Source organism: Notamacropus eugenii, chromosome 2 (genome assembly GCF_028372415.1).
Source record: "Notamacropus eugenii isolate mMacEug1 chromosome 2, mMacEug1.pri_v2, whole genome shotgun sequence".
Classification (NCBI taxonomy): Eukaryota; Metazoa; Chordata; class Mammalia; order Diprotodontia; family Macropodidae; genus Notamacropus; species Notamacropus eugenii.
Window position 1 is genome coordinate 160,389,616 of NC_092873.1, and position 18,312 is coordinate 160,407,927.

Sequence of the window (18,312 nt, forward strand, 5' to 3'; positions counted from 1 at the left end):
ATCATCCTGATTCAGGACCTAATCTTTCTTTTCCTAGACTAGGGTTTCTTTACCTGGGATCCTTGAACTCATTTTGTAAAAATAAAATAAAATTGATTATTGATTTCTTCCACAATCCTATGTATCTTATTTTATGTAATTAAATACAATATTCTGAGAAGTCCATAAACTTTACCAGAGTGCCTCAAGGGTTTATGATACCAAAAAAATAAAAAATTAAGAATCCCTCACCTAAAATATTGTAATAGTTTTCCAAGTAGTCTTCTACCTTGTATCCCCCCCCCCAACAGACTTTAATAAAATCAACACATTGATGCCAAGGTGACCTTAATTTCACCACTTTGATCTATTTGATCATTTACTCAAAAACCTAAAGTTATTCCTAAATATCAACTGATTAACATTTCTACTCCCAATCCGGGAATTAAAATTCTTTTGACAATCTGGCTCCAAACTACTTTTCTAGACTTTTATCACATCATACCCTACCAAAGTCTATATAATGTACTGTCTCTTTAGGTATTATTGATGAGTTAAGCCTGCTCAGAGTTCTAAGAAAACAATTTTTGGAGCATTTACTCTGTCTCACAATTCTGAGTCAGTGGTTGCTAAGTTTTGAATATGACAAGTTTCTATAAACTAGTGAGATATGAACACCAAAATTGTGATTATAGGATAAAAGGATGATTATAGGACAAATATAAGTTATCTGATTATAGTCCAGAAACAGAACAGAATTATAAGAGGGGTGAAAGGACAGATATCGGAACTGTGTCAATTAAGCTTGAAACTGGAAAGATGGATCCTATTGCTTTTAAGGAGTACATTAAATGAACAGAAAATCAGAGAAGCTGACCAGAGGATTCAATCTCACTTTGATGTCATGATCAGTAAGGTGTTATTCAAGTACAGTATAGATCAATTCATCCTGGCAGTGGAAGCATCTATTTAACACAGAAGCTACACCCATCAAAGAATCTTTATGAACAATTCCTAAAACAGAGAGGGGATAATGAAGCTGATAGTTCCAGAGCTGTGAGTTACCCTGAACACATTACTTTACCTCACTTGTGTACTTCCCAGTCAGGTTTCTATCAATGTGAGCCCACTTTCTTCCAAAAATACTGAATGGTTAGAGGAAGAGTGTGAACCAGATTTGTATGCAAATTGAATATATTTACTATTGATTCATTTACCATTAACATATGAGTAGCTGCAATATAATTACTTTTTGCTTTATTATTAAGTAAATGGTTATGTTTATGATGTAAAAATATCATTATCATGATGTACATAGAAATACATCAGTGGGGGTTCAAAAATCTAAATTGACAAATAGAAGAAATATATTTCCTCATGACAAGGTTACCTCTAGAGCACTGAGATTAATTGAATGTAATTGTTTGCTGTTCCTTCTATGGAAATCAGCTTGATAGTGTGAGAGGAAATTGGAATAAGCAAACCAACTTAGAGAGTAAGAGGTCTCCACAAATCTAGGCGAAAGGTGCAAAATGGTGCAACGTGGGAGTGTGCCCACGTACCCTTTACATCCATAATCCAACCAATATGCGTTATACAATTGTCTCCGTTCACATTCTATCCTCTTCTAGACTGATTTTTAAATAGTTTTGCTCTCAGGACTGAGGTAGACCCCACCCTATTTCTACCCATTGAAATCCTTTTCTTCCTCCAAGGTCCAGTTCAGATACCAATTTGTCCTTGAAATCTCTGTTGACTGTCATAGCGAGAAATGATCCTTCTTTCCTCCCATTCCTTTTGCCCTGTTGAGGTTTAAACTCAAGGACACCAAAAACTGTTGATGTTTCATGATGTTTTGTGGTGGAACCATCTCAAAGAATTCAGACCACTTCGAATCCAAGAATAGGTATTTATTGAGATTGACATCTCTCATGAAGCAGTTAAGTTCCAAGAGGAACTAACAATATCAGAGAGAGTAAGATGGATTTTTATAGGGTAAAGATGCAATTACATAACAGAAATTTACATAGAATATAGGAGTATGATTAATATTTAAAAAGCAAGAAGAGTTTGTTAAGGGATTAGGTAATGGAGGAGGGGTCCCATCTATGGTTTGGTGATTAAACATTCTGGTCATACTACCCTCCATTTGCTTAGCTATTGTGGTCCTGTCTGGTCAAGATAGATAGTTAAGTATTTTGGTCCTGTCTTGGGTTAGATGGATGATGAGATTGTGATTGACAGCCAGAACACACCTGTTTCTGTGGGAATGGGTCTGGGGGTTATGACTAAGTAGAAGCAGTGTCTGGGTTTTCATGTGTGCTTTTTCTGTGAGAACTATAAGTTTCAGGCACACACATTGTTCTAGTGAGCAATGAGGCATATACGAAGAAGTTGGACATTGGCAGGGGGTGGGGAGGGGGGCTAGGTAGAAACAGTGAGCCTGTAATGAAGTTAGACTATTGGGGCTGTTGGCAGCTCTATTAGGACTCCATCACTGCTTTCTTTGATGTTCCTATACACTTTACATTCTAATGAGTACTGTAGCTATTTGTGATTTTTTTTTAATTAATTCAATTCCACAAATATTTGTTTTGTATCTACTATGTATTAGGCTACATAGGGACAAAGTCAGTATCTACCTTCAAGAAGTTTTTATTCTAGTCTTACTATTATATTTAGTTATGAAGGTAGGGTCTGTGTCACTTCTTTCCCCCTTGTATCCCCAGCTTCTTGATACAATATTGGTTGCTACACATTATAAAATGCTTAACATTTATTTAATTTAAAAGTTCAAATCTATACATCAAATGCAGATGAGCTACAAGAATCCATTAATCTCAACTCTTGAACCCTCATCAATTCCAAGGTGACTATTCATTCCTACTTCCCAGAGACCCTTTTCTTTCACATAAATGGGTACTCGTTCTTTATCCTTTTCATCCTCTTCTAAATAAATAATCCTGTCCTCTTTTCTTGGGTTCTGTGGCCCTTAATAGATCTCTCTATTAAATAGAACTATAAGGTTGAGTTTGTACTAAAGGATTACATTCTCCCAGAATAGCCCTCCACAGGAATGGGGAACTTCTCTCCATCCTAAATAAATTTGCAAAGGTCTTTCCTCTCAATGGTGAGCTATAATCAATTTGGGTTCAACATTATTTGAAATAACAAATGCTGCATGGACATAAATAAGGAAATAAAGGAAACTTTTTGGGAAGCCTTTAAGAGAGTAGAAGAAATGAAAAAAAAAAGAAACACAATAGAATCAAATTAAATTAGGTATATCTGAAATCAATCCTATTTTATCTCGGCAGGACTAACATCTGAAGATACAGATGAGAGAAGGCTGTTTCTCCAGTGTTCTGGCAAAAGAAGGGACAAAATCTTGTATTCCCATGAAAACTCTCAGAAGGCTTCTGGCTACGGATTTACAACAATCTCCCCTCTGACCTCTGGTCAATAGGAATAGAACCAAAAAATTATGTAGAACCCTCAAAATATGTGATATGTGAAGGGATAATAATAATAATAGTCATAAGGAGATTTTTAAACTAATATGTGTGCAAAATATGAGCTAGCTTAAATTTATAATTCTTTAAGAGACAATAAATGCAAAATTTGAGGAAAATAATGTCATACACTAAGTATTTCACATTATTCTTTTTGAAGGAGGTGATTTTTAGAGCTTTCAATGTTAGCAAAAAATACAGCTTTTTATGAATAAAAATAAGATGGAATCTTACCAGATCAATACTTTGTTTTTGAGAGGCCAGGTTCTCATTCTATGTAACTATGGAAATCAAATTACATAGGAAGACAATCTGCCCCAGGGGGAGCTGGTTATACAGTTGAAATTTCTGATATTGCTAGTGAAATTGGAATTCTGTATGCAACTGTGTCGATCGAAGTCCACACAGGCTAATGGATACACATACACACACAATTTTAGTAAGTTGTGCACTCCCAGAAGGAACTGAAGCATAAATGATAGGTTTGAAAAAGGCTTACTGAATCTGTTAGCATATGCCAAGCCCTAGTGCAAAAATGTTCTCTATACCAATAACCTCATTCATGTTTAATTTAATAAAACCTTTAAATGCTTTTAACATTGACACTTTAGCAACCATTTTTGATAAATTCTTCCATTACCCAAGTCTCCTTACTAATACATTTTCTTCTAACATGAACCTTAAATTTAAATGTTTTTTCAATTACAAGTGTTATTTCTTACTATGCCATTTTTGAGCAGCTCAAATAATTATTTTCTGCCTTTCATGATGTTACTAATTCGAGTATTTATAGTCACTTATCATCTTCCTCTCTTATCTTTGGTTTTATCTGTTTATCAAGATGTATTTTTTAACACCATTTCATAGTGCTTACTCTCCAATTTTTTTTTTTTTTACTTTCTTCATTGACATTTTTGGAACCCTTTCCAAATCATCAGGGTTCCAAAGGACACACAGTTCTAACCCAAAGGGTTTCTTACCAAAACTGCAGTAAGATTGTCTTGCCACTCTTTTCAGTTCCTGTAGCAGCAAGCACTTCAGCATACACAGAAGGGTCTGCTGCATAGGTTCTTAGATCTACTTTTCTAAAAGGAGAACAACTTTTGAGGGGTCAGTAATCTTCTTCAATTATATTAACCAACAGAGAAAATAAAAACAGAGAAATAAAGGCCTACAGGGCTTCTAACTGTCTGACCATAAGTAATATAAACATCAGAGGTCAAAAGACAGATTCAACTGTCTGACCATTACATACATACATAGTTACCAGAGAGACACATCAACATCTGGGCTTTCAAAGCCAGGGGACTCCTTAATGGCTACCCAGAGTCTCATCTGGCACATGAACTGTCTTCCAAAGAGAGCATCATGACCCTCTTCACCCAGTGCCTCATTAATTAACAAAAGATGTAGGCCTTTCTATTAAACAAGCCTCCCCTAATCAAGCTTCCCTTAATGAGTTTCACCTGAGGCCTATTAATGGTCAGGGAAAATCTTTATATTACAGCTCCCTTGTTTAGAAAGAAAGAAAAAAAATCTCAAGAATTGCTCTTTCTTTGGCAAAACACTCCATCACACTGTGAATGCTTGTCCAGTTTTTGTCAAGCCCGGATCACTCTCTGCAGACCGAGGAGATTATGAATTAACCTTCAGAGTTGATATCAACTTTGTTTTCTAGCAAGCACCCGTTTAAAAATATTTAGAACATTTTACTGCCTCTAATTTCCATTACCTTATAGTTCATTTGAAACCTTGGGAGTCCAGGAAAAAAGTAAAAATAAAAATTATTATTGATTATCTTCTACATGCATTGTGAGAGAACAGTATATAAGATATAGTCCCTATCCTTGGCAAGTTCACAATTTAGTAAAGATAGTAAAGATAGAAGAAATACATGCATAAAAAAATTATGACATATGACTTAAGCAAGACAATAATAGGGAGATTGCATAAGTAACTGTGTGATTAATAGGCAAATGACTTGTAGACAATAATGGCTACAGGGAATTAGAAGAAAGAGAGTTCACTTCTAGCTATATTGGCCCAAAAAAGGAATAAGCATCATAACATCCATGTTGTAGATTTTTTCTGACAGTACTATAGTGAGAGAGATGCCCAGTTTAGCCTAGAAGACATGGTTTGATCATCAGTATAATCTAATCCATAGTACTATAAGACATGAATTTACAAAAAGGATTAACTATGATTTTGTTGTTGGCCTTGGAAAGGAACAGTAGGAAGTGTTCATAACTATAGGTTAGAAGAAGAAAAGATCTTGGAAATGGGGGCCAAGCAGTGGTGTGCTGGAGCCAACTCAAGTGTGTCACAAGAGCTGATAGATAAAATTTCAATTTATCACAAATTTGTGCTACAAATCAGGACTTCACTTATTGTTTGTTGATTATCTAGTCTTAAGAAAGTGAAGGGGGGAAAGTTAATAATGCACATTAAACTTAAAAGTGCATCCAAAATATACTTTTCCCCAGAAAGTCAGTTGTTTAACATTTGCTAACACATCCCTGGGGGCCAAGCTAGGTGTGCCAGTTCTGCTATTTAATACTTGAGCAACCTTGGATAACTTATATTTCTAGCCCACAGTTTCCTCATCTGTAGAATTAGGTATTTAGATACAGGTCAAGAACTCTTAACCTTCTATGTGCATGTCACGAATACCACCCCTTTGGTGGTCATGGATTCCTTCTTAGAATAATGTTTTATGTGCATAAAATAAGATACATAGAACTACAATCATACTGATATACAGTTATTGAAATAATTTTCTAAACAAATTTCCTGACCTACAGTTAAGAGCCCCTGCTAAGGTCCTTTCTGTGTCTGTGTTCTTGTGAGTAATTGTTACCCTTTTGCTTAACCATTAAATCTCCATAAAAGTAATGGCAAACACATAAAATATTCAAAATATTCTACGTGGTTGAATATGTCAGAAACTGACCTTCACAACCAGGATCAATCTTGTTAGCTGAAACAGACAATTCTATGAAAAGTATCTAACACTACATGGATCATTTATAGGGGTTTGTTGTGAATTGTTTTTCTTTTGCCTTCAAAGTTTTACTAGTCCTTTTCTAAGCAACATTTAATTGATTTCAAAATATTCAATTCATTCAAAGTTCTAAGACTTTAGGCATTGGACAGAAAAAAAACCATAAATCCCACGGTTTTTCTTTTAGCATATCTCTCCTGCTGGGTTGGACCACTTAGTGCTTTCCAGAGATAGAATTCTTACTTTCTAAATGATGCACCAAGGCTGCAGACAGTTGAGTGCTTATAAACATTGTTACTGTTAGCACATGAAGCAGAGACAGAGGGTGATAAAGAAGGAAATCCTCTAATGGAATAGAAATTACATAGAGATATAAAGAGTTTTCCTGTTCCAAATAAGAAGTAAGTCTTTCTCCATCTCCCTCCTTTGGCTCATTATATCCTCACTGAGCAAAAAACAAATACATTAAAATGCTAGAAATCTACTCATTTTGCAGGCCTCACCCCAAATCAAAGGAAGAAGGTATTACTAGAAAGATATTTTATAAATGGAAGCCTTAATAAAATAGAAATACCCTACTTTAAAGCCAGGATTTCTCTTCCTTTCACTTATCCTAATTCCCCCCCCCCCCATATTCATACTTTGATTTGAATTTTGAGAACACACGTTAAAAAAATTTTTTTCTTAAAGGTAAATGAGTTCCAGTTGCACATCTCCTACAATATCTTGAACAGTTTCCATTGAATGGTCTATAGACATCTCAAACTCAAAGTCCAAAATGGACTTTCCTTCCCAAACCTGACCTTCTTTCTGTTGAGAACACCCATTATTCTTGCAGTCATCCATTTCAAAACCTGAAAGTCATGTTCCATTTGTAACTCTCCCTCAATTCATCCATATATCTGGTCAGTTGCCAAGTCTTATCAATTCTCTATTTACAATGTTCTTCATATCTGTCCCTTTTTCCTCACTCACACAGCTACCACTCTAGTTCAGGCCCTCAACATCTCTCACCTGGACTCTTCAATAACTTCCTAATTCCTAAGTGTCTCCATTCTCTTCCCTTGCAATCCATATTCCTCGTATGGATTCTTCATATCCTCCAAAAGTTATTTATTTCAAGTATTGGTTTAATCATATTTCCCTTCTCAGCAAATACCGATGACTCCCTGTTGCTTCTAGAATAAAAAATCAGTTTAGCATTTAACTTTAGCATTATATTTATTATATATTAATTATATATAATTATATGTTAATTACATATAATTTATATTAATTACATATAAATATATTGTATATTGTTATAACGGTTAAATTATTTTTAAATTTAGCATTATATAATCAGACCCCAGCCTACCTTTTGGGTTTATCATATTTTGTACATTGTAGAGCATTCAAGTTCCAGCCAAACTGGCCTATATTACTGTTCCTGAAACAGGCCATCCCAGCTCCAATCCCTGTCTTTGCACATGCTGTCCTCCATTCCTAGAAAACACTCCCTCCTAATCTTCACCCTTTAGAATCCCTAGTTTCCTTTAAAGATCATCTTAAATGCCACCTTCATGAGTCCTTTCCTGATCCCCCTGCTTGCTAATTCTTCACCCCACACAAACTACTTTGTATTTATTTTGAATAAATGTTATACTTAAGTGTATTTGTACATGTTATTTTCCCTGCTAGGAGAATATAAGTTCCTCAAGGGACTGATTCATTTGTATTTTTGTATCAGCTGTACCTAGTATGATCCTAGCAAATAGTGGGTGCTTAATAAGTGCTTATTGGGTTAAATGATTGGTAAGGTTAAGTATAAAATTGAGGTGACACATGATTTCAATTGTGATATTATTAAAAGAAAAAAGAAAGAGAATAAAGAAGAGAAAGAGGAAAAGGAATGTTTATAAGAAATAGAGAACCAACTCTATGATTCTTGGAGAACAATGTAGTGTTCACATTCCTATTTGTTTCTTTTCTTAGAACTATTATCACTTTGGATAATTCAGAAACTTAGGTAATTGGGCTTAGAAATTGAGATTCTATTCAATAGAGTTTTTTTGAAAGTACTATTACTCTTGGCTTCTAATTGTTCTCAATAATATTTGCTTTTGCATGATGATTATCAAATGGAAACTGAAAAAACCTATTTTCCTGGAGGCTAAGTGGCAATGAATGACAACACTTCATCCAATTTTCTGAGATTAGATAGATAGATAGATAGATAGATAGATAGATAGATAGATATAGATATAGATATACGCTATGGATTCTGCTCAGAGAACTTAACGACTCAAGTTTAGCCTCTAGAAATTAGGAACTTTTCAAAATTCCCTAGTGCCATTTGAATATACATCAAGACATTTCTGTTGAGAGGGAAAACGCCATACAACTTTTACCTATTTGACATTTTATGTATCACCTTTTCCTTTTCCTCTTAGTTTCCTCTCACAGGAAAGTATAGTACAGAGTTTCTTTGCTATAAAAACCAGTTCCAAGAGCTTCACTCAACATGTGCCTCCCTCTTTGATCAGGTGGGCAAAACACTGGTTTCTTAATCTCTTTGGTGGCCTTCTTCAGGACTCCAGAACATTACTGTCACTAGAAAGGGACAGGTGGTGTCACAAGGATATAAATCGTCTTTCCCTATCATGCCTCCCCAAGAAGATAAGATAGCTGAGTGCCTCAGTCCCACCTTGCAACTGGGCCAACTTTGGAACGCTATCTGCCCCAGCTGCTCTCACTCTGCCTGGAGCCAAGACCAGATGCCGAGACTGGGGGCCGAGGAAACCTTCGTTTGATCCAGAGCCAGCCTCTCATTACGTCTTTCGGATTCGATTCCAGGTTTTAAGAAAGAAGCTTTATTGGAACGAGATTGCGATGAGCAAAGAATATTCGGTAATCGGTGCTTTGTACCGGCATCTTCATCCTGGATGCGTGGGCCTCTGCTAGAGCCGCGGATGCTGTGAGCTGCTGGACGAGGCCCACTCAGGCCCGCAATTCTAGGGCCAGTGATGCTGCGGAGAGTCCGAGACAACCGCGGGAGGGACAGACAGCTATCTGGGAATCCTCCTAACCTGGAGCTTTCGACTTTACTTGCTGGTGGAGGGACACTAAGGGCCCGGGAATGGAAAGGCCAGCGAATTCTGGAACAATATGCCCATGCCTCTCTGACACTTGTTGCCCACACTCGGGCAGCTGGCAAAGGAGCTCTATCTCCTTCCTGCCCCATCCCCCCGGAATAATATTAGTACCCCACCCCACCTCCAACCTTAAACCCGCCTGCTGTCCTGGGAGCAGCAGGGTTCTTCTGCAGTCTATTGCTGGGTGCGGAAGAATCTATCTGGTCCTATTTTAGCTTGAGCTGGAGCTTTCTTCGCAGGCCGATTGTTATCGTCTTTCTGCACTGCATTGTATCTGGAAACTTTGTACTTGCTGCTTTCAAGGCACCTCGCCAAGCCATAGGGCCTTCTTTGGCAAGCTAACATTCAGATTGAGCTACTTTCCTGCCCCTTTATTTGAACCCGTTCCTCTCCCTACGTAAGAAAGAAAGGGCGAGAGGAAAATTCCTGGGATCAACCCCTCTTGCACTTGGGAAAGCAGGCGCTGTCCGAGGTGCAAAAGCTTTCTTTCTTCTTTTCTCCTTACCATCCCCTACCGCCACACCTTTAGCTCTCCTAATTAATGCAATGGATAAATTTAGAATTGGTGGAGAAGCCTCAGTGTTTCCTTCTGCTCGGTAGAGTCGGTGATGGATACCATCCGTGGAAAGACATCTAGACATTCTTGAGGAACATGACCAATAGGTAGGTGTGTGCCTGTGTTTATTGATAATTTGATATTAAACAACAGGGTCTCATTTGGGGCACGAGTGTGACAGGTGCAGCATACCTGATTATTATTCACCTTTATTGTGGATGGAGATCTGTTTCATATGATTATCAAATAAAAGTTAGATAATCCAATTACAAAGTCATGGGATTGGTCATAGATTTAAAGCTAAGGGGTCTTAGTGACATTGGACAAATCACTTCAACTTCTGAAAGCCTGACTTCAAATCAGTGTTTTTCCCACTTTTCGCCATTTCCTCCTAAATTTTTTCTGTAGGTTAAGATGTACTGTAATGCTGTCATTGGGTTCCCATCTAATTAGAAAATCCTCTGCATCTTGTGGACCTCTGGTTCACTTGCTTAGTCACACTCTTCATTCAAGTTTATTTGGTTGATCTGATTGAAAGCTTTATCTCATTTTTCCCCTTACCTTAGCGTGTTCTTAATTATATGGGATGGTTGGCAAATTTTTTAAAAGCAGTAGAAAGATTGCTACATTTGGAGTCAGAAAACCTAAGTTAGATCAGATTAACATTTACTAGGTAAATGACCTTAAAAAGTTACTTTGCCTCATTTGAGCCCCAGTCTCTTCATCTTTAAAATGAGAACAATATTACTTGTACTACCTAACTAAATGTTGTTTTAGGGATCAAATGAGATATTCTATGTAAAGCTCTTTATGAAAGGAAGCTATCATTAAATCCTTTGGATGTCCACCAGACCTATATTCAGTTTGCTAAGAGAAGTCTGTTTACAAATAACCCTAGTGAAAATAAGAAGAGAGATTCCTTAGGTGTCGTGATTTCCTATTGTAGGCCAAAAGACCATTGATTTAGAGTTGGAAGGGACCTTAGATGGCACATAGTCCAACTCCTTCATTTTACAGATAAGGAAATTCAAAAGGTTACATGACTTGCTGAGTCAAACAGCTAATAGGTGTTGGAGACAGGATTTGAACTCAGATCTTCCTGATTATAAGTCAATCACTTCAGCCACTATATAGCACTACACTATCTCTCTATATCACTGATTTACAGCAGAAATGTGAATCATCACTCCAAATACTCTCTTGAGCCTTTGGTCTATGGATACATATGGCTTACATTTGTCACTAGATCTCTAGACAGATGAAGCAATTTGGAAGAACTTATTTTGGTTAGAAAGCAGAACTGCTGACAAAGTTTATTAGCTGTATCAGTAATTTCTAACTTTTGAGTTTCTAAAGGGGCAACATAATTTTTGCTCTACACTTGTATTCCCTACCAAGCCATTTGCTTGAATCAATATTTGAATTTGTAGTCTTGTTAGTGACATCTATTTATGATATGCTAAACATACTTCATTATTCTGCAGGTAATTGATGCTTAGCCTGTATTAAGCCTGTACTTTGTTCCCAGAAATGGTTTAGTTGTATCTTTGGTCTATACATGGTGATTCACAGCAATACAGTAAATTGATGACTTTTCTTCAGTACCTAATCATACTGTCCTATAATTCTCAAGTTGTTTGAAATAACAGTAGTTAATCCAGGGTGTTATTGACTGTGAACACTTCTGACAGCTATCAGAAACTTCTTAGGATCCAAGCAAAGCAATGGAACTAAGTTTTATTTTAGATATGTGTTGAAATAATGGTTGGCATTTGGAAAATGCACATAAAAGACTTTTTCTAGATATCCTGATCAAACATTTTGCTAATGAATCATTTGGCAAATGAAATTGAAGTCTAGAGGTGAATTGACTTGCCCAAGGTCACTTTAGAACTCATGTCCTCTCACATTTGTACACTACAACTTTTCTATGGTTCCCCTGGATTGTAAACACTTGCTTTTTTATTATCTGATAACTGTGCCAATTAAATTAGTTTATCATAATTTAAACAGTAGCATTATGAATCAGGGTTTTTGGAATATTGCTTTGTGAAAATACAGAATATTGTTGGGGAGTAATGCTGTTAATATTTCTCTTTCCTTCAATAATGGATTTCTTTTACTTTCTCCATAATTCCATTCTTGTCACTGTTTGATCCTATAATAGTGCCTTTGTTAATGAATTTTCTTAAAATTTCTTTACATCCAAGAGATTCCTTTATAATCTACTTTGAGTAGCAAGATCAACTTTATGAAATTTACAGGTTATAACAGAGTACACTATAATTATTATTTCTTAAAATGATCAAGAAAAGATTTACTACCTGTCACTAATTCTGGGAAGGTTTTTATGTTTTCGCAAGTCAGTTGCATTTCTGAGCTCCAGAATCTCATGTCTTTTGAATTTTTTTTTGTCGACCCTTTTATGATTTTGGGGATACAAGTTTGAGTCTACCATTCACTTAGTTTTGCCCAGTTTATTCCTTTTAGCTTGGTTTCCCTCTTCCTTTGCTTATTGGGGTGGGGAACCTGTGGCCTGGAGGCCACATGTGGCCATCTAGGTCCTTAGTTTCAGTCTTTTGACTGAGTCCAAGTGTTACAGAACAAATCCTTGTATCAAGGGAATTTGTTCTGTGAAGTTTGGATTCAGTCAAAGGGCTGCACTTGAGGACCTAGAGGGTCACACGTAGCCTCTAGGCTGAATGTTCCCCATCCCTGGCTAGATACTGAATTGGGATCATGCCCTTTGGATTTGGGGGCAGTGTGTTTTGAAAGGATATTGTTGTGTTTTCAGAAGGCAACAGAGACAATGAGCCCCAGCCAACTCGAACCTGTTCCTGAGAGTCGATTAAGTTGCCAGCGTGAGCATTTATATACCTCTGAGTATTCCAATGCTATAAATCCGAGTTCCACTTATTGTTTTGTTAAATATCTCGAGGCTTAGAAAAGTAAGGGAAAAAATTAGTTATGCAGATTAAACTTAGAAGTGTTTCCAAGATACAGAGGGCTGGTTGTTAAACATTTACACACCTGAAGAAGGGGGACAGCCCCTGGAATTTTTATTCCAATTCGTTCATTCCACCTCCTTTCTCAGAACCACGTGTGGTGGTACTGTCTGACGCTGGGCAACTCATTTCACCTGCCTGGGCCTCAGTTTCTTCCCCTGTAAAATAGGAGGCCTGGGCTGGATGGCTTCCAAGGGCCCTGCCAGCTCCACACCTGCACTCCTGCGAGGGCCCCATTTTGACTTGGGCACCACGGGCTCCCACCCTTGGGTGTCGCCTAGGGGCTTTTTCGCTCTTTTTTTCTGGCCTGACTTCTGGCCTGCACGCCGTTAAACAGAAGCCAGTGGCTGCGCACAAAACCCTATCGGAGCTCAGCGGCGGGCCGGGCCTTCGGGAGGAAAAGAAAGCGAAGCCTAGCTCGTGGAGCTGGCGAGGCTGCCTCCTTCCCCCTTGGGGCGATCACGTGGTGGAGGCGAGGCGCGCGCCAGGCCGAGTTCGGCCCCTCCCCATTCGGGCCCTCGGGCCCCAACCGCTAGCTGAGCGCCGGGTAAATCAACCGCCATCCTCCGCCTCCTCCCCCGCCCTTTCCCTTTTCCCCTTCTCTTCACCTCCCGGCTCCCCCGCGGCTCCCCCTCCTCCTTCCTGACAGTGTACGTGCTCGGCGGCGTGCAAGCGCGCCCGGCACGTGACCCCACCGAACGTGGCATTGTGTTATCACGTGACCCAGGTGCGTACGCGACGGAGCGGGGTGTGAAGATGGCGGACGAGGAGGCCGACCAGGAGAGCCTCAGCCGAGGCGGCGGGGGCTGCGCCGCGGAGCTGCAGCGCCTCGGCGAGCGGCTCCAGGAGCTGGAGCGGCAGCTGCGGGAGAGCCGCGGGACGGCCGTGGAGGCAGCCACCGAGTACTGCCAGCAGCTGTGTCAGGTGAGAGCGCCCCGAGGGCCCCCTCCCCCTTCTCCCCGCCCACCCCCCGGGCTGGTGGGGAAGCGGGTGAGCGAGAGGCGGGCTCGGAGCGATCCGCGCTGCCCGGGGATCTCCGTGGCCACTGCCACGGCGAGGGGGGAAGATGAGGCGGGGGCGAAGCTGTGGGGAGGGCGCCTTTGTGTGGCGGCGGTGGTGGCAGCCGGGGCTCGAGGCCGTTTGCTGGTGCCCGAGGGGGGAAGGGGGTTGTGGTCCAGGCGGAAAACGTCCCCCGCTCCCTCCCCCCATGGGTTCGGGAGTGCGCGGCGGGCCAGGCGGGAGGGATTCGGACGGCTCCTGAGGAACGCTGTCCGCCTTGTCTCGGCATAGGGATGGGGGGAGCCGGGGAGGACGGCGCGGGATGCTTCCGCCGCCGCCTTCTCTCCCGCCACCACTGTAGCGCTGCTCTTATTGTGCTCCTGGGATTACCGCGCCCCCCGTTTCGGTTTCCCTCCCTCCCGGGCCTCCGCCCCCTCGGTCACGGGCGCTTCCAGCCCCCCCTTCCCAGCCCTAATCCGGCCCGCCCCCCGGTCCTCGCCCGCCGTCTCGGGGGCCTTTGTTGTGGGAGTTTCGCTTGCGGACTGAAGGGGCCTTTGTTGCTGGTCGGAGGAGCTGTCCCCACCGACCCCTTTCAGCTCGGCCTCCTGTTGGGTGAGCCGGTGAGAGGGGCGGGGGCTGGGCCTCCCGCCCTGGCTGGCTGTGCTGCTGCCGCAGCATCCCCTCTCCAGTCCTGGGGCGCCTAGGAGAATGGAGCTGTCCCAGAATGGGTCTTACCCGGGGGGGAAATCCCCCTGCGGGTTTTACCCTTGGAATAAATAATCCAATTTCCTGGCCATTCTCTTATGGACTCTGCTGGGAGGCTCTTTCCCTTTAGGATTCTGGTAGAGTGGAGGACCGTGGTTGTGTACTTTTTATCCTGGGCAGTTTGCGCTTTTCTCTTCCGCTTACTGCTCTCCAGTGACTGTTTTCTAACCAGTACTGGAAATGCAGCAGCATTGTCTGTTTATGCTAGTTATCAATGCAGGGACAGATTCTCGATTCAGGGAAGGGAATCCAAACACAGACTTTTTCTTGTCATCTCTGAAATATTTTAAATACTCGATGTATACATATAAATAGGAGTATGATAGAGGTTTTTAATTTTAAAAGAAAAAAATTAGAAGTCAAGTTACATGTAAGGTGGATGACTTTGTGAAAATGTTTCTCAAATTTCTGAGACTCTCTCATATAATGGAAAATTCTTATGAATGAAAGTCTTCGTTAAATTTAAGGTCCTCGTCATTTCTGTCATTGGATGCCTTTGCACTCAACATTTAAAATAGATGTCATGTTCACTTTTTCCTCTTTTACATGCTGTAAATGGAAGAGTCTAGACATGTCCAAGGGCACAAGCATTTATTAAGTGCCTACTATGTGTTGAATACTGTGCCAGATGTTGGGGATACAAAGAAAGGCAAAAACAGGAAACAGTTCCTGACCTAAGTTCCTGACCTCTAAGAGGGCTCATAATCTCATGGGTAAGACAGCATTTAAACAACTAGGTTCAAACAAGACATGAACAGGACAAATTGAAGGTAATCAAAGAAGGAATGCTCTAGCATTAAGGAGAACTAGCAAAGGCTTCTTGCAGAAAGTTGGATGTCCAAAACCAATGTTACTGTATAGTCTGTGGTGTCACAGGATAATTGGATTGCTAAACCTTTGATAAAACATTCCCAGCTTAATTTGTATTTGTGCCTAGATACCCAAGACGTGGCCCTTTGCCCAGAATTTAGCTTTACATGCCAGTTGTTGGCATAAGTGAATGGTAAAGTCAGAGATTAAACTCAGGATTTAAATGTATACATATGTACTACATATTATATATGTATACGTGTGTTCCTTTTGCTGAATTTGCCAATTTTACTTAACTGTATTATTTTAGTGTTAATTTGGAAGAAAATTACTAAGAGGAATGAACCTTATAGCAGACTTACAGCTGAAAGAGACTTTAAATGATCATCTACTCCATCTCACACATGAGGAAACTTTGAAAGACACTTCCCCGAAAAAAAGGTTAAATGACTTGCATAGGGTCTACACAGATTGTAAGTGATGGAGACAGGATTTGAAGTTCTCTGACTCCAAATCCAATCTTTTTTCCCATTGGATCACTTTGTATAGGAGGTTATTTATTTATCCTTCTGTATTTAAAAAGTGAAAGGTATTGACAACTTTATTGGATGGTATCTTTACCCAGTAGCGTCTTCCTCTCTAGACACCTGTTAGCACAATTTGCTATAAAAGTGGAAAAAAAAGTAAGCATGAAATTGAGTGAGAGTTTTTTAATTCTGCCTTATAAATGAACAAGAGTGAAACACAATTCTTTGCTTTTCTGAGGAACTTTTTCCTCAGCAGAAGAAAACTGAATCCCCAACTCTTAAGTTGTGTATGATTAGCCCAGTATCTCAACTAAATTGCTTAAGTTTGATTTTCTAAGTGTTGGAGTTTGGATTGTGCCATCCATTTAATCTGTATTTTAAGATAAAGAGGCTGCTGTCAAGAGAGATTAAGTGCTATATCCAGGGTCACAAGTGTAACTAGAACGGAGGTCTCCAGACTCTTATCTAAGTTGCCATGAAACATTTGAGTTTCCTTAAGAGTTTGTGAGTTTAAAAAAATGTACTCTTCTATGCCATACCTTTTCCGCATTTACTTAATGGTCACCTACATTATTTGAATAGTGAAAAAGTATATCTGATTCTTGATACCATATTGAATATTTTCAAGGTTAGATCTAGAATTAAAATTGCTGGCTTAGTCTTTACTGGTCCCATTAAATGAATGGAAACTACAATAAATTCCATAGTTGCCTCTAGTTATTATTAAATGGCTATTTGGCTATGAAAATAAGCAGTGTGGTGGTTTAATGGGTCTAGAATTTATTGGAGAGTAAGAATATGGAGATGACTTGGAATACTAAAGACTACTCCTGGTGCCTTGGTATCTGATCTTGAGAGTTTCATTTTGTAGTTGAGCCTCCCCTATTAAACCAAGGTACTTTGTAATGTCAAAAATGAATGTTTTCAAAGTGCAGTGGGCTACTGAGCTAATACCTTGTTTCTTGCCATTCCACAGTGGTATTGTGTAATTGTCATCGTTGCACTGATAAATTAATGCATTTTTTCCAGAAATATTTTGGTCTTTATATTTTACTTTGGTAAAAAAAAAAAGGGGGGGGGGAGTCTGGGGAAAATAGAAAAAAAAATCCCTAATGTTCAAATTTTCTTATCTATCAGGGTAAACAAATCAGTAACAATGATTCTTTGATATCTGAAGTAATAGAAACTTCAGTACATTTCATAGATAATAAAGGTTTTTGGTTTTTTTGGTTATCCAATTACCATTTAACAGCTCATCCTATGTTTTCACACTAAACACATGTCCTACTTTTTCTTGTTTTAGGTGATGTCTTAAGAAACCTTAAACTTGGTGAGGGAGTAGAGGGAGAGGATGGGCACAAGTGCACTATTTCTGAGAAATGAACAGCTTATATATTTGTATTTAAAGATAGCTTGTCTGAATACTTAGGGTTTAGAGTAGGAAGAGACCTGCCTCACAGTATGTGCTCAATAATTATTTGTTGAAGATGATCTGACCATCTTACTGATGCTTAAAAATGAAATCATGGAGAGAATGAGGGTGATCAAAATTAGTTAGTTGTATTTATTTGTATCTTGTTGAAATAAAAATTTGCAATGAAGAGAAATTGAAGCACAGAAGTTCCAAGCATCATCTATTTGATGGCGAGGCCAGCAGTTGCCATTAATAGAAATCTATGGTCCAATATTGACTAGAGACACATTACAGCAGACAGAACAATTAGTTATAACTAGAGTTGTGATTGGTCTATGATAGAGGTGTGGAATAAAGCTTTAAGGAAGATTTACATTTGGCATAATCATGCTGATTTGCAAAAAGGGTGTCCATGATAAGGGGAAAACACAGAGTTTGTCAGCATTCTCTGGAAAGTCAGAGTGGTCCCCTACTAGGATTATGGCCAAACAGAGCATGTTATGACCATGAGTCTGGGCTGTAACCCAGAGAAATAGGAAAGTTAACTCTTAACAAAGAAATCATACCTCTAATATTAAATAGTCAGGCTTTCCTTTAAAGAAAACTA

At 39.4% G+C, this 18,312-nt stretch overlaps 1 protein-coding gene across 4 annotated transcripts in view; it reads left to right on the top strand.

Moving 5' to 3' along the window:
- Positions 1-13,823: 13,823 nt before the first annotated feature.
- Positions 13,824-18,312, top strand: part of ZNF292 (zinc finger protein 292) — a 148,574-nt gene continuing 144,085 nt past the window's right edge. The window contains exon 1 of one of the 4 annotated variants that reach the window (XM_072642766.1): positions 13,824-14,114. In XM_072642766.1, the coding sequence (XP_072498867.1) occupies positions 13,947-14,114 (168 nt within the window). In that variant the 5' untranslated portion in view covers positions 13,824-13,946. The remainder of the gene's footprint in view (positions 14,115-18,312) is intronic. The other 3 variants (XM_072642768.1, XM_072642769.1, XM_072642765.1) reach the window with 3 other exon arrangements.